This window comes from Phoenix dactylifera, chromosome 12 (genome assembly GCF_051530095.1).
Source record: "Phoenix dactylifera cultivar Ajwa chromosome 12, Ajwa_hap1_PhDact_Kaust_v1.1, whole genome shotgun sequence".
Classification (NCBI taxonomy): Eukaryota; Viridiplantae; Streptophyta; class Magnoliopsida; order Arecales; family Arecaceae; genus Phoenix; species Phoenix dactylifera.
Window position 1 is genome coordinate 17,453,692 of NC_143201.1, and position 17,261 is coordinate 17,470,952.

The window sequence follows — 17,261 nt, forward strand, 5'->3', positions numbered from 1 at the left end:
AGTGTCGTCGCCTTGTTCCAGAAGAACAAATTTACTCTTTATGATGTTCTTTAGTAAAATTTGAACAATGAGATGGCTTAACATGCTTGAAATATTTAGATTTATGCAACACATAAATGTTATTAGACCTGCTATACCTTAAACCATAAGCAGGTAAACACAGTTCCTATTCTGCACTAAAGGAGATCAATTATAGCGATTGTTAAGATAAAGGCTTTAGTGGGTGATTAAGGTTGTCTCCTTGTCCTAGAGAACAATTTTACTCTTTCGATGTTTCTTAGTTAAAACTAAATAATAAGAAGGCTTGACATGCTTGATATATTTAGTTTTAGATATATGTAAATGTTGTTTGATGCTCTGTCTTCAACCACAAATACAACTCCTATTTTGTATTAAACTAGATTATTTGCAGTGTGATGTGCTTCGAAACTAACCACAGTCCATACAAAGGACCAACCAATCAAAGCTCGCCACAAAGCCTCTGAATCGATGATCAAAGTCTGCCATGTGCCAAGCCTAGAAGTGCACGGGTAACTTTTCGAATTTCAAAACCCCCATAGCTAGGACACGTCATTCGTGATCTCTAGTGGTTTTCGAAATCGCACCATCGAGACAAGCGGGACATGATACGCATGCAAAATGGCTACACCTAATTCTCGGAGCGTGTGGAGGCCTGCCAATCACAGCCGACCCTCATGCCCAAATTCTTGAGCAATAGAAGCTCGTCTTCGTCTATACAATCCACTCTCCAAGAGATCTTCCAGCTAAATGCTCTAGTGTCCTAACAGATCATTATGTTGTCATCCACTGAGAACCTCCTCTATTTTTTGAGTATCATTCTAATTTAAACATTGGAGGATCTTCCATCAAACACTCTAGTAAGAGGAGTTCTTCATCTTTACTGTTTCAAATCGGAACTCAGTCGTGGACCAAGACTCTAGACACAACCATCCATTCCAAATTGTGGCTTCGTACGATCGGAGCAACTTATCGCCAAAGCCTCCGGTATCTTTTTTACTTGGCATCTAGGTCAAGCCGGTCTTTGGTGGCAAGATGGTAATTGTTAGGTCAAAAGGCTCTTCAGCAAGGGAATTAGAGAACACATAGGAGGCCATCTTCAAAAATAATAATAATAATAATAATAATAATAATATAAAAAAAATGAGAGAGATCAAGAATTAGAAAAAGCATTGCCTGTATATATAAGACAAGATGGAGGAGGAGACACGGCCAGCTCAACCTTAAACCCGTGTAGTGTAACAAGGGCAGTGGGGAGAAATAGGTCCACCTACTGGCAAAAACTTGTGATTATTTTAACTAATCACTTTTTTTTTATTTCAGCACATAATCTTTGGGATGACTTACAAATATTAGTTTTATTAAAAAGTGATTTGATTCATCCAATGCGGACAGGATGCGAGTCATGATGACGAAGCATGCCACATGGTTTAATAGTGCTACGTGAATTGTGGCTTTCACCAGGCCTTGATTTCTACGCAAAATCGTACCCCCTCGTACGGACCGAGAGACAACGGCTGCAAGTTATCCCTGGTACGACTAAGCCACATGACTATGAAGTGTCCTTGTGGCATGATTGGTCCTCCATAATTTGATCTTAGTCCTGTTTATATTAAAAATGAAAATAGAGAAATATCAGCTGCAGTAAATAATGAATGATATCTATTATCTTAGTTAAGATGTAGTTAATTATTTATACATAATATTTGAAGAGATCGTGATTTATTATTATCACTCATACAAGAGATTTTATTTGGAGAATCTATTGATGCAATTAATTATTTAAGCAAAGCCATTTAGACAAAGAAATATTATTCATGCCAGGGAATCTTAGTTGAGGTTGGATGGATTGGGTAATTTAGACAAAGAAGGGTTGCTTGTGCGCAAGTTAAGCTTAGCTGGTAGGTTTTAGGCTCCAACTTGAGTAATAGTGAATAACTAATGCACTTAATAAAGTTTTCAAAGATCTCCCCTATGCTTGATAACTAAGGCCATTATTGGTCATCCAAAATGGTTTCTAGTGGTGAGCAACTGGCTGTTAGTTCAAAATAATTTTTAAAACGAGCTAGGTAACCAATCTCTTCATCAAAATGGATTCTAGATAGCCCAGGTGACCACCAATGCAAGTTCAAGTATTTCTTGAGCATTATCCAAGTTCAACTAGCCTAATCATTCAACCTGAACTGGCCACTCATCTTGTGGCCGATGAAATCTTGTTTTTTTCTTTTTTTAACCTCCTGAATTGAAAAAAGTGATATTAGTCTCCTATTACTTGTTCCCTTGTCTTCCATGAAATCTTTTTTAACTCCGGGAACTTGGTTTTACCTTTATTTATTCCAATCCCATTCATGGAACAGATTATAGAAAAGAAAGAGCAGAGAGCGGGATGAGAAAAGGCCAAGGAGTTCACTTAGCTACCACAGTTACATGGAGCTGAGCCTGAAACCATAGTCCTGGATCTCTGGAAGAACCAAAGAATTCTGGTTCCTTATGTACCCATCACCAAGCTGAAATCATTGGGCTCAATGAGGATTGCACCAATTTCTTAGGGCATTGTTTGAAAGCTCACTTGATCAAACACGATCATAAAGTTCTCTAGGAATCTGGAACAAAATTAACTGCCTCAATACTATTTTACCCAAAATCTAAGCAGCACATAATTCGACCTCTAATAAACCACAATTGTTCTCAAGTCTTAGGTGTCCCATGTTTAATTCAATGATGGGAAGGAAAGGAATCGTATTACAAGACCGGAGTGCCTTTCGAATTCAACCCCCTCAGTCAACAGTGGGGGAACAGAGGTCACTCAAACCAAGTATATTAAGTTCAACTCAAATTAATTTCAGGCTTCTCATCGTGTACTAAAAAAAAACAAGAAAAAAAGAAAGGGCATCAATTAGACCCATGAAAAGTTGTATGACCGTTTCGTAATCCGTCAAAACCCCCCCGCCTCATTAACAAAAATCGTCTCTGCAGTGTCTGCGCTTCAAAGGAGGCAAATGGGGCTGAATCAACTGCATTATTGTCACTCTTAGCTTTTCTGAGTTCCCTCGCATCTTCTTCCTCCCCTGCCACTCAGTTGCCTTGATCTCCATATTAAACCCTTTCATAAAAGAGAATGTAAGCATCACTCTTGAGGACTTCTGACAAAGAAGTCTCACGAACCTGATGATCACTGGCATAAAACCAGGAAGGTGAATTAGTGGCTTTATGAGCCTTGCCTGCACCCCTCTCCCCCCTTACATAAGCAACATAATGGCCGCCTCCCATGCTCCCTGAGTGCTCTACTACCCCAATTAGGCGGTAGCTACACTTCTCTTTCTCTTCACACCTGCAAATTAGAAAGAAAAGTTTGTACATTAGTTTTCTCATGTGGTTTAAAAACATAGAAATGCACATTAATGCACAAGAGCAGAGACCTTTAGCTATGCAACATTCAACTCACATCGGGCATGTTAAATGCATCTGTTGCTTTGATTTTGTCATACAAAACATTAAGACTAGAGACATCTGGAATGCAGTAGTATTTATAACTTTCACTGACCACATCTATTATGATCCTTTCTCCCAACCAATTCTTGAGAGTGTGTGTGTGTGTGTGAGAGAGAGAGAGAGAGAGAGACTGCATCTCATAAATTGGGATTGTTATTCATCAATTCCAATGACACTCCAGAAGTAATAGCTCCAGAAGTAAGAGTTTGGGTTAGTAGACCGTACATTGTTAAACTTATAATAGCTCCACACTGGGAGCCATCTAATTGAAGAATGCCACTATGATATCAGTAGAAAAATAAGCTAGCCCAGACCGCATAAAAGAGGAAAAAAAGAGGGGAAAAAGAAACTCAATCACAGCATCATCAGTCTCAGAAATGCTTAAAAGTAATGAGATAGATAATTGGACTCAGGTAGGTAAAGGAAATGATGAATTTGAGATGTGCTTCTGAGTAAATAAGCTGGCACCTTCAGCTAGATACTGAGGATATGTTGAATATAGTGTTCGCTGTATCATCCATGTTAACAGTGATTCCAGCAGAAGACAGCAGAGTGGATGTATAAGCTATAGTTGGAAGCATAATGTCTAAGTTTAAACCAGTAAAATGAGTAACCCTTTTGAGAGCATATAATAAAGGGTATAAGACTTCAAAGAATATTTACTAAGCTGACTAATCTAAGAATGTGCTTGAAATGAGTCGTAGCCTCATTTTACTCTCAGATTAATTACTATCAAATATCAATAATTGTTCTTGTTTTTCTTTAATTTTTCAGTGAGTACTCAAAATTAGACTTCAACCAATTCTGAAGTACTTACAAGGTTATATGCTCTAGCCCTTCAAACACGGGTGAGGAACATCCAGCATTTTGCATTCTATAGTCCAAGAAAAAGGGATGCAATATTTTCAGTCAAGAAATGTGTGGCAATATTCTCAACTTATGTAAAGACGGACGCCAATATTTGCATCCAAGTCTGCAAAACCTTGTTAGAGATCATCAAGTAAGAATTATCATTTGAAGAAAAAGAAAAACACCAACTACAAGCTTTTGACAATTTAAAGCAAGGTGGGTATAGGATTCAGTCTGTGAAGGGTTGGTGTCCAGAAAATATGGAGAGAATAAAGAAACACTAGATGAGAAGGGGAGGGAAGAGAGAGAGGAAAAAAAAAGTCAGTATCACGTGGAATCCAAACACCAGATCTCAAGTTTGCATAAAAGCTGACCCAGCCAATGGTAAAAAAAATAGCTGCATTCCTGAGTGACCACAGATGAATGCTACATATTGTTTCAAGTCTACTGGACTAAGTTCCCACAAGTTCAGAGGTTTCTTTTTTAACCAATCAATAAGAGCTTAAAAGTTTCCCAAAAGAGTTTGGGAAACTCTAGTTTATTGATCAAAATATCAGATAACCCCACCTGACAACTGATCTTCATGTGCTGGAGATCCTAGGATTCTTATAGATGTAATCTTAGCTGTCCATCCCATATAGTCCTTATCAACAATAGAGATATCAAATAAGAAAATGAAAATTGGAACGTTCCAGGGTGATCTATGGCATATGCAGCAAGGTCTGTCTTATTTAATTTCATTACTGGCAAACAGAAGTAAATAGAGCTATAAATAAGGCAGAACAGATCTCCTTGTGTAGCCTATACTGTCTTGCTCGATTGATTATCTTAATTACTAGCTTTTTAGGTCTCTAGCGAAGCTAGCAATTTGACATATCTACACAGGATTACTGATTCCCACTATGTAAGGGTACAACGGAATGAGGACTCTTGCATCCTATGGCCAATATTTTAGCATTAAAGAAGAAACGAAAAATAAAAATAATAAATTGTTCAAGTGGACAAAGAAAGATCATGTTTTTTAAAAAGCCCAACCTAATGTCAGAAGCAACTGTATATGGCTAATTTGGTCGAATGCTGAGTTTCTCTATAAACATACAGAAAATAGTATCATTTCAGTCAGGACATCCAACTGATAATTCTCATTGCACAGTCCAATCACAAGGTCCCGAAGCATAGATGACACTACACACTATCATGCAACAAGCTAAGATGCATTTCAAACCATTTAAACAATGGACAAGCAACTTAATCAAATAATATGTGGCCTACAGCAACCTCACATGGTAAATATTAATCCATTCCATGTTCAACTTCTCGATAAGTCACACAAGCTTAACAAAAAATGAACCCTATTAACTCTTTACCTTGTCCTTGGATCAAAAAATTCATGTCTGAAAATAAAGTTGTCCCAATACACGAGGCTCCTGCTACTACGAGGTCTAAAAAGGATTAAATGTACGCAGCCTTACCCTCATGCGCAGAAAGACTGCTTTCATATTTCGAACCTGACAACTAGGTCACAATGGAACAACCTTACCATTGCCCTCAGGCCATTCAGCAAAAACATATCTACTAGATGAAAAACTCAGATGAAGGTTATGCTTGGCTTTTTCACAGAAGCAAGTAGTGGACTTTCTTTCCAATAGGTGGTCTTTTTTGGGTTAGAAAGGAACAAAGTTAATTCAATTCATCTTTTATAAGAAATTACTGAACTACCAGCCAAAATATAGTTTTCATAAGGTGAGTTCGCGAATTAAACCTAATGTACAATAGAAATCAATTGCAATAAAGGCCTGTACCAAGTACATTCCTTGACATGCTTCTAAGTGATCCACAAGGCCAATTGCAAGTCTCATGATATAAAGTTACTAGTATGGTTGTCACGTTTGCATTAGTAACTGGCATATATTATATGCATCAAGTCATAGCATGACAACACTTGCACGAATTGCATGAATACAAAGAGATGCAAGGAAAACCTTTTTTCTGAAGTATAAATAATTAAGTTGCTTTATATTTCAAACACTATTGCATCTTTAATTCTTTTTAACATTTCATATACTATAAATACTCTTAGATATTTATCAATGCTTCTAGAGATATGATAGAAAATATTTAAACTTATTATGACCATAAACCAAAAGGTTGAGTCTTGGTCCAATGGTAAGGTTGATCCATTGTGACCAGAAGCTCATGGGTCCGAAGCTCATGGGTCCAAAACACGGAGGTAGCCTCTCAACAAATGAGATAAGGCTGCATACATTTGACCCTCCCCAACCTCGCAACAGTAGGAGCCTTGTGCAGTGCACCACCCTTTATGACTGTAAACCAAAAATTAACATAAACTTAGTCATAAAAGATAAGAAAAGTGTACGCCTTAGAAAATTTGAGCCATGAAGATCCAAATTAATTTGATACACATTATGAGATTTCACAGTGTCTTCTAGCATATTTCAGAAAGTTGTTTGTATGAGTTGAAATGATACTGACCTATGAGACTGTAATTATTGATTAATTAACCCCACAGCATGCAGGTCCATATTGCCTAGATGATGCCAAAACAATATGAGATGTAATGCAATATGCGCTAGTATTTTTAAGCATGCTTGCTAGTATTTTTAAGCATGCTACTGAGAAATCATATATCTCCTGGACAATATAATGGCCTGCACTTTCAGAATGAGGAAAAGCTAAGTTCCGTGGTTTGTTGGCAGCAAAATTATTGACCAACATTCAAGAAATGCTTTTCAGTGGCTTCTTCATCACTAGTTTTTCAATAGATGAAAGTCGAACATGCCACTTTCTTAAAGTTAAGACAGCCCTACACTTGCAGCCCGGGAAAGAATATCCTGCTAATGTGATTCCTCAAAGGTGTGTCTGTATACCAAAGTTTGGATTTCTTGAAAAGCTTCTCCAAATTTGAGCTCGATTTTCAATAATGACATAAAACCCAATTAGGTTTTTACATAACTCCTAATTCTAGGGAGGCATAGAAACTTCCGACCAATAAGGAAGTTTCACAGCAAAGGTCACTGTGGATCTGGAATGCAACCAAAGTACCAAACTCCATTTTATTAATCATAATTCTTCTGTGTGAAGGGCCTTTTTCACAATGAATAACCAAATAATAGCCATACATACCACCTTCCCAACAGGACACCCACCAAGCCTACATTTCCACTTGAAACTTGTGAAGCTTTCAGCAAAACAGCAGGACAAACTAATAGATGCCCTTTAAGCTACCAAAGAGTTTCTAGGTTATCTTTAATTTACCCAATAACAGGAACTGGCTGCCGACTTTTTCTTGCAATGATGCATAATTAATTGCATAAAACTTCTTTAAGTTTCTTTTGCAGTCATTCCCACTTCTAAGTTCCAAGAATCATAATCCTTGTTCCATCCAGCAAATCCTTCCGCTAGAGTACACCACTCACAGCCACATGCAAGAGAGGATAGATGATCTATATGATACTAAGATGTCATCAATTAAAGAGCTTAGCAAAAAGGAGCATGCTGGAGTCAGACAACTTAACTATTAATCATCCTTAATAAGAGGTATAAGGATTTGCCAAGAGCAATACAGAGCCTCAATTCCTCGACTCAACTATATTAAACCTTCTTTCCAATGCAACACTTTTTACCTTATTAATATCTTCAACTGAAGCTAATCGAGTTACCCTCCAAAATCTTGGGAACTCTTTAATGGAAAAACGGAAAGACAAATAGTCATTTTAAAGATGACCAGGAAAAAAGAAAAACTTTTCATAAGTTATCTTCCCTCTTCATTTACCGTTATAGTGACTTCTCATCAAAATATAGAAAAGCTTCTTCCTTCTACAACCAAACAAAATTTTCCATGCTTGGATCTCATTACTTCCACAGGAGGTGCAGTCTCTCCTCCCCAAATATCAATGAATATCCCTCCTTTTGAGCACACATCTCTGACAAACAAAGTGACATTTCTAAACAAACTAATTTTTAAGATCTTAAAAGTTGGTGTTATACCCAATCTCAAAGTCATTCTGAAGAGGAACTATGTGATGGTTTTAAAGATTGATGAAGTTGTGGGTTCTCAAAGTGGCCATCCTCTAGGTGAATGTTAAATGGAAAGCCCAAAAAATTATCAAGTGAGAACTCCTACTTAAAATTTTATGGATTTTCACAGTGCTCTTTCACTATTAGCACCGACCTTATCAATGCTTTTATCAGTGTTGATAAAAACCTTAATTCTCTCTAGCAGTCCAAAGGCATCTACTCCAATATAAAATGTAACAGAAGACCTCCTAATTTCCTCAAGAAAATAATATAGGAAGAGGACTGCTCCGCATCTTAAGATTCAAAAGATAGCAATGTATGCTTATATTTCCCAACAACATTGTAGTAATAGGGATCCATCATGCATGTGTTTATCTTTATAGGAATACCATCTATCACTCATCCCTTTATAGGCATAAATAAGGAAGTACTTTCCATTCTATTAAATGTATCTTTATAAGTTCACATTGACAATAATGCTCTCCAACTCTATACTTCCACATGTTCAATGTGCAGTCCGATAGTATTATAATAAGAGAATAATTTTAAACATCATAACTATTCTCACAACAATCCACCACAGATGAAAATTAATAAATGTAAAAAGCAGCCCATAACAATTATTTTATATCTTTATTTTTGGAATATTTTGGGCCTCTATTTTTGGAATATCAATAAAATATTAAAAGCTTCAAAGAGGTTATATTAGTTAAATCCATATTTGCAAGTTGTAAACCACTTTTAGTTTTAGGGCTTGTTTGGTTACTTGTAATTAAGAATATTGTGTGGAGAACTGTATGTTAATGTAACTTCAGTGTTTGCAACTACAAGTCAGCTGCTTGGTTCTGTGGATATACTTGTACTTAATAAAAGAACAATTTTTGCCGAGATCCAAGAGATGTGACTGTCGATTTGATGACGCAATAATATACACCAACATAGTATTACTTTACGCCATCATAATAGTTTTATTACAAATTGCAATATTGAATTACTACAATATTTCTTTAAATTAATAATACAAGAATATACCGAAGTGTCAAACTAAAAAAATACTATTGTTATAATATATAACCATATAATACATTTATTAATATAGTACATCATATAATATTATGTTATATGCACAACATTCTATCATTTAGTATACTAAATATATTGTACAACATTAATCATCATACATAATAACCAATTATAAATATTAACATGATACAATTATGTTATCATATATTATATTTTGAAAATATGATAGTATAGTAAATTAGTAATATTATGTAGTAATGTTACTAACGTTACATATACTATATTACTAGAATTGTGATAACATCACATAACATATTAATAAATTATATATATCTTATACTATGACGTTATATTATAAAGTGAACAATAGGATCATATATTACAAAAATATTGTGCCAGTACTCAAGAATATTAGAGCATTACTGAAAATATATATTATTTAAGATTGCTTTATTTATATATTTCTATATACTATAACAAATTAGCTCTCGCTGCTTTGAACTGACAACTTCACCCACCCGACCATGGTAGTTCAACACCATGATAATTTTGGCCATAATTCAAAATGTTGCATTGAGCTCAAATATGCAATTGTAGCTATATGCAGGATATCAAACTACAGAAAACCAAATGATAGTTGCAGTATGGAAATGCAATAGCTTCGATCATGTACAACCAAACAGGCCGTTGAGGTAGTTGTGCGCTTCTTATAATGGCATCTACAAAGTGCAAAAAATACCTTTACTAGGAGAACCAGTGATCAAATACCAGCTGTTTTAAGCATCTTTTATATCCAGCAACAGATGTATAACTAAGCTATGTAAGAGTGGCATATAACAAATATATTTTCATCATTAAAGAGCATACAGGAGTGATGAATCACGTCAGAAGCTTAGAGACCAAGAGTTATTTTAACATGCCAAACTGAAAGCTATGCAAGCATATGATAAACCTAAAGACTATAAGGGGAAAAGAAGGACATTAGGCTGAATGGTGAATGTTCAAACATTAGATCATAGTGCAGCCTAGGGTCAGTAATTATTCCTCAAGTAGCATGACAGCTTTGTGATGTCTGAATCATTGCGAAAAAGAAACCAAAAAGTTTTCTAATAGGCAGCTTCAATCTAGTTTATAGCTCTGCCCTGTTGTAAAAACAGCAACTACTAATTCAGAGCTCATTCTTATTAACTTTCCATATGCCACATACCTTATATTCTATCTAGCCATTGAATTAAGTAAAACATATTTAACAAACAAAATTTCTCCCTTTCTGGTTTATGATTGGAGCAGCAAATTTAATTAACATTAATCTTTGATAACTTAGATAGCAATCCACTTCCATTTGCTGTATAATTAACATTTAAACTTCATCCCTCACAAGTCATGTGTTTAGCCTGCTATGTGATATGATGCAGTTCCCTCACTAAAAAAGATCAAAAAAATATCCACAAAAATTGATCAGCATAAGGAGCACTCTTTGAGCTCCCCTTGAATCCTCGATAACCATGGAAATCCCTTCATGGTTGCATCTCGGATTTCTTATTTTGGAACAAGGTTCAAAAAAAATCATAAACTGCAATGCAGGTGAAAAACTACATGTATATTCTTGAGAGGGAACTTTAATGTAAACATCCTCTTCATAGTACTAGGGCTGAAAACAGATCTGATACGGATCGGATATTGATATATCTATATTTATATCCACATTTTCCAACGAATATAGATACAAATACGGATATTAAACGGATATCAAAATTAATATCCATATTTGTTCTAAACGAATACAGATACGAATCAAATATTAAGCATATTGATATTTGTTATAAACGGATACGGATACGAATCGGATATTAAACATACCCATATTTTTTTATCCAAAAATCATGTACTTTTTCAGATATTAATCAAATTTGAGCAAAATTCAATGATGAAAACTAGCAATAAAGACATAATCATAAAAGAAAGATTCAATTAAAAAAATATAATTTTTACAAGCATTTATCAATAATAAAAATTAATAATTTCATAAAGAATATACTGCTTAAGGTTGCTCATCATTGAAGTACAAGGGATCTATAGCACCTCCAAGGCATCTCATGGTTGTCGCCGGTTTGCAATCACCGGATGGAAACTAGAAAGTGACAGAATCTTCGAAATCTTAGTTGCTTGAAGACGAGGAGGAGGAAAGAGGGGCGAAACGAATGAACAAGGAGTTTGAGCCTTTGAGGCGTGCAGGATGATTCGAAGAATTTTATTTGAAACGGGTATTCCGTATTCGGATTACTGTCTTAAGTGACGGTTATCCGATATCTGGGTTCCTTTTAGTTTAGGTTTGGTTAATCACTTAATTGGTTCTCTGATTTAGCTTAACTTAAATTTCTTTTAGTTTAGGTTTGGTTAATCACTTAATTGGTTTCTTTTATTGTGATTTATGTATTTATAACACTTAAAGCACAGGAAAATAAAAAGAACTTCAAGACAGCTGAAGCACTTGGATATAAGATGCTCATTCAGATAACTTTCCTGCCCATCCGCAACTGCCATACTAATTATAAGAACCTAATTATCATTCAAGACTCACATATAGGTCTCTGATCACAAGAATGTGAAAAGGCAATGCAATAATAAGAAACTGCAAGGTAACATATCAAATAATTGCAGATTTGAATCTACTATAATCCAGAACCAGAGGGGGGAAGAAAGGAATAAAAAACCTCTCTTTACAACTTTAAGGGAAAACAAAGACACAATTTCTAAGAAAAAGGTTACAATATCAAAGAATGTGTCAAAAATGACTTATGAGAGCAGGCCTCCAATATGAATGGACAAAAATCTAATGAATAGCACAAAAAGAATGTGCCAAACGAAAAACCAGAATGGTCTGGAGGAATACCTGGGGTCCATGTATGGTCTTAAACTTAGCGTCTCTTGGAAGCTAACATGACCTTTCAATTTAGTGAAGCGGCCACGAGCATCTTGGCTAAATCTCTTCAAATGAATGGTTAGAATAGGTGGCGCCCTATCAATAAGAATCCTTTTTGTGGCATCCCTCTTTACCTTTATCCTTTTAGGCTCTTCTTCCTCATCCCTGCTATCTTCCACTGGATGCACTTCACCTGAGAGCTGTGAGCCTTTCTTCCCACCTGGATTAACTTCACCAAAATCACCATTCTCACAGGAATTTGACAGGATTGTTTCTGTATGATTTAATGAGCCACTACAGGCAGTTGCTAGAGAATCTCCATGTTCAACGCTTTGGAGATTATTCGTGCTACAAGACTCACTTTCTTTGCTACTTGAACAAACCTGTGCAATAGATTTTTCAGGACCTGACTCCAAAAAATTTTCATCTTCTCGTAAAACATCAGGATTTTGAGCTTGACCACCTAACATGGGGTTTGACAACATTGAATAGTTCTCATTCTTAACTACATTTTTATAATTGGTATTGTCTGATCCTTCAGTAGGATTAGGTGATTTCTGGGAAACATCCACTCTTGCATTTAGATCATCAATCCTTTCCACATGTTGATCCATGTTTACTGAAGTTGATGCCATCTTTCCATTGCTTAAAACTTTGGCCTCAGTAGAATTGAGACAACCCACTTTGGAATCAGGTGAAACCTTTGTAGTTCCAACTTCATCACCATCAAGCTGAGACTTTGTAGCTTCTGATTGATTAGCTCTTGCTGCATATTGCCGTTTGCCTTTTCTACGTCCCACATTGTGGTGTGACAAAACCTCAGAGCAATGCTCACAATACCAGGCATGTTCATCTGACAGAAGCTCTGGCTTGGTAAATAAAGCCAAGCAACTATCAACCGATACTGGAGAATTGGTATCATCCACCTCCTCCTGATTAGACTCACTGCTGTTACTCGTCCACAATGTTGCATCCATTTCTCTACCAGTACTAGGATCTACCTTCAACTCAGAAGTAACCTCTGGATCATTAAATAAGTCACCAAAACCATCGAAGTCTGCTTCTGGTTCATTGCAGGCAGCAGATGTGGTTTGCACACTTGAATCTTTTACCAAAGCATCAGCAGGTGCCACATTTTCTGGATTTTGAGACCATGATGATGTCCCATTTATCTCCTCAAGAGTGGGATTTAACTCTTTATAAGGAAGTAAAATTACGCCAGAATCTTGTATATTTGAAGAAGAAACATCATTAGAGCTCTCCCCACAAAAATCTGGAGTCACTGTCTGCTCCTTCGGACAATTTTGGATCTGCAATTCCACAGCGCACTCTACATTATTCTCGCTCTGGCAGATCTGCCTGTTATCAGAACACTGAGTAACAGAATCTCCATGCATTTGAGAATCTGAATCTGCAACATCTGGTGCCATACTGGGTTCAAGATAGTCCAACCAACAGAAACTATCCTCCATTTTGGAATAATTATTTTGTTCTGGTTTCAGTGAAGGACCACAAGACTCACAGAATTCCGAGGGTTCCTCTACTCTTGGAGCAACATCATGTTCTTCTTGTGATGCAGAAACACAGGGCTCGGTGCATTCTGAAGAACTAAAACTTTCTACTCTATTCTGTTTCATTTCAAGAGATTCTTTAGTAATTCCTTTCTCCCGAAACCTCCGGCTTCTGTTCCTTTCTTTCAGAGGCGGCTTACTCTTCTTGGGTGGAGGCGGTGGGACCTTTTTCAGTGGTGGCCTCTTTGATGGCACTGGCAGTGAGAGATCTAGAAATGGTTCATGTACTACTGAAGTATGCCCACACTCCACACAAGATACAGTACTTGAGAGTTGCCCCCCAAAAATAGTATCTACCATGGTTGTTCTTGAGTTCAAAGTAACATTGTCTTGCTCTTCAGAAGAATCCAGTGACTTTTCTGCACTTTTCTCTTCCATATGCAACACATCAAGCAAGTAACGAAGCAATTCATGGCTGTCCTGTTGATCATAACCTCGAAATTGTGGAGCCTTGGAACATATGCAGCTGAAAAGACTTTTGGGGCTCAGAGCACTTCTTGAATCCACTTCACCGCTTGTTTCAACAAAGAGCTTCTTCATCACCACAGTAAGAGGCCCAATAGGTCTATTTAAGCTCAACATGTAATCCCGCAGCATATTGATTGCAAAAATATTCTGCAAGACTGAATTAAAGAAGCAAGTGTTTCCAAGGTTCGACAGACCTCTGACCACATGGCCCTTCACACCGTCCAACATTAAAGACTCAATTCCATTCTCCGCTCCCTTACTATTATCACCTTTTGCCAATTTATCCTCGCTATCTGCCACGACCTCTGGCATCTCAATTGGGAACCCCGAATTGCACGAGAAACACCAGCTTATAGTCGGGTCATCAAATCTCACAGCCCAAGAATGGCGCTCCTGCTTCGCATGCCGGCGGGCATGGCCATACGGCACCGAATCATTCATCTCTCCACCACAGAAATAACGGCCGCAATCCAAACAGACCCAAATGATATGCGACTCCGATTTCACCTCAGAATTCTTTGCTCCTCCCTTCTTCTTATGCTGCTTTCCCTTCTCCTTTCCCCCTCTCTTCTTATAAACAGGTTCTTCCCTACAGTGCTCACAAGCCGTGGCATTCTTTGAAGACAAAATTCCCAACAGAACTCGATTCAGCTCGGCACTATCCTTGCTGCAGTGATTACACTGTTCCCTACCCTTCACTTCCTCACCTCCAACGTCAACCGTCCGATCACTCGGCTCGGAAACAGGCTGAGTGGATCCGGCCGATGCTCGGGGGTGGACCTTACGAGGGTTTCTGGCCTTAGTTTTCATCTTTTTCCCCATCGATTCTCAATACAACACACCCAAAAAATTTAATAAAATAATAAAATAATAATCGAACCCAGAACCCAAACTTTGGGATAATTAGCAAAACAAAATCACAACCTGGAGCTGATTTCTCTGAAAAATAGGAGGATATTTGGAAAATCACGATCTTCCCCGAAATATCGTGATTTCTACTAAAAAAATTGGAGATTGAGATATCGACGGATCAAACTTAGGCGAAGAGGCAAGAAAAATTGGGGAAGAACACAATAAGTTATAGGAATTACCTGGAAAAATAATCTACACGAACGGGTGATAGAAGACGTTCGAATCGAATAGGGAAATCCTTTCGGTGATGGATTTGGAGAGCGATAGAGGGAGAGAGGGAGATAGACGAGAGCTGGAACTCTGCTCGCACCCACAGAAGGAGGGCGATGGGTATAAGAGGGTTGGGAAAGGGTTTTTCTTGGCTTAATATTAAAAAAAGAAAATTAAACTTACACCCTCGTATTTTAGACGTTTACAGTTATAACCCTCTTCTTTAAAAGTTTCAAGCTACTCCCTTAACCTGTTTGAGCCAATATATCCTTTTTCTTTGCTTTTTTTTTTTTTTTGATGCACCTCTCTCTCTCTCTCTCTCTCTCTCTCTCTCTCTCTCTCTCTCTCTCTCTCTCTCTCTCTCTCTCTCTCTCTCTCTGTGTGTGTGGCATATGACAATATATGAGATAGCATAACTACTATCGGTATAATAACCGCTATTTAGACTGCTAGTTTAAGGGTGAAGGGATATTAGGAATTGGGGTAGCATCCTAATTATCCTAACCTACCCATTGTCGACCTCAACTCTCCACTCTAAAGGGATCCTTCTTCAACAACCCTCTAACAAGCATCCACTCCCTCTCTCTCCCTCTTATTTTTTCATTCATGGTTGGTAGAAACTTTTACAAATCTTCTCTCTTCCCCTTTATTACTTGCCTTCTTCTCTTTTCGAACTTTTTTTAATGCAATTGGTTCTCGAGCTTTTAAGAATAAAAATAAGCTTAACAAGAATAGAGCAAGCGATACTCTTGAGACTCAATAATATAGCTTACATGAAAATTTCAATGGAGATGATAGACATGATAAGACATTGCCTTCAACTCCACCTCCAATGCCACATACAAGCGCAAGGATGAGGTTGGCCTACCATCCTTCCAGTCCCTCTCTGAGGACAACTGATATCTTAGCATCAATTCGGCGTTGTTGGCTCAACCTCCCACCACCTCTTTGGTGGCAAAGACAAGCTTGACCTCTCCTTCTTCAAGGCTCTTCTTAAGGACGACTGATACCCTAGCTCCATCTCTGTAATATCGACAAACCCCGTAACCTGAGCCTACCTCTTATTACCCTTTTGGCAACCTCCAAGCATAGCAAGAGATAAAAGACTTAGCCTTTCCCTCTGACTCTTCTTTGCTGAACTAGTACCTCTTCTTGTCGGTAGAGAGTTGGAGTGACATGCAGAGTCGAGAGAGATAGAAGAATCCATTTTGGCGGTCTCTAAAAAGTGAGGATTGTAGTATAGAAGTTTTGGGGGATGACAGAATTGCGGAGAAGAAAAACAATGAAGATGATGTTGATAGGAGGGTGGGGTTCTTCATGCGACAACAACTGAACATCGAAGAGAGTTGAGAGATGGTGGGGAGGCAAGAGAGAGTCAGGAAGGAGGTAGGGTTTTATCGAAGGCGGAGGCAACAAGGTGGAGGAGCTGTTGGGATGACAAGGCTGTTGAAAGAGGAGATGGAGTCGGTTATTAAGAGCTTAAGGTTCCTCACTTGCATAAAAAAGTGAAATTGGAGGTGAAGAACGGAGGACCCTGACAATTGGAAGGGGAAGGCAACAAAAAGTCAGGAGAGAGATAAGGTCTTGTCAAAGTCAAAGATGGAGGCAACAGAGTGGAGGAATTGTTGGGGTGACAAGGCCGTTGAAAGAGGAGATAGAGTCGGCTATTGAGAGCTTAAAGATCCTCACTTGCATGGAAAAGTGAAATTGGAGGTGAAGAACAAAGAACCCTGATAGCTGGAAAGAGGAGGAAAAAG

General features: G+C 37.5%; 1 protein-coding gene across 6 annotated transcripts; it reads right to left on the bottom strand.

The window, feature by feature from the left end:
- Positions 1-2,700: 2,700 nt before the first annotated feature.
- On the bottom strand, positions 2,701-15,878 carry LOC103709381 (ubiquitin carboxyl-terminal hydrolase 2-like). 6 transcript variants are annotated; one of them, XR_015972046.2, is made up of 4 exons: positions 15,474-15,614; positions 12,314-15,321; positions 4,328-4,483; positions 2,701-3,349 (listed from the first exon to the last, which is right to left on the bottom strand). XR_015972046.2 is itself a non-coding variant. In XM_039129952.3 (4 exons), the coding sequence occupies exons 2-4, from the start codon at positions 15,202-15,204 to the stop codon at positions 3,115-3,117; spliced, it is 3,183 nt and encodes a 1,060-aa protein (XP_038985880.3). In that variant the 5' UTR covers positions 15,205-15,321; positions 15,474-15,614; the 3' UTR covers positions 2,701-3,114. The 6 variants fall into 6 exon arrangements, 3 of the variants coding, with proteins under 3 accessions (XP_038985880.3, XP_089782688.1, XP_038985881.3); XM_039129952.3 differs by having other exon boundaries at positions 4,328-4,384; XR_015972045.2 differs by having other exon boundaries at positions 4,328-4,492; positions 12,314-15,637.
- Positions 15,879-17,261: the final 1,383 nt, after the last annotated feature.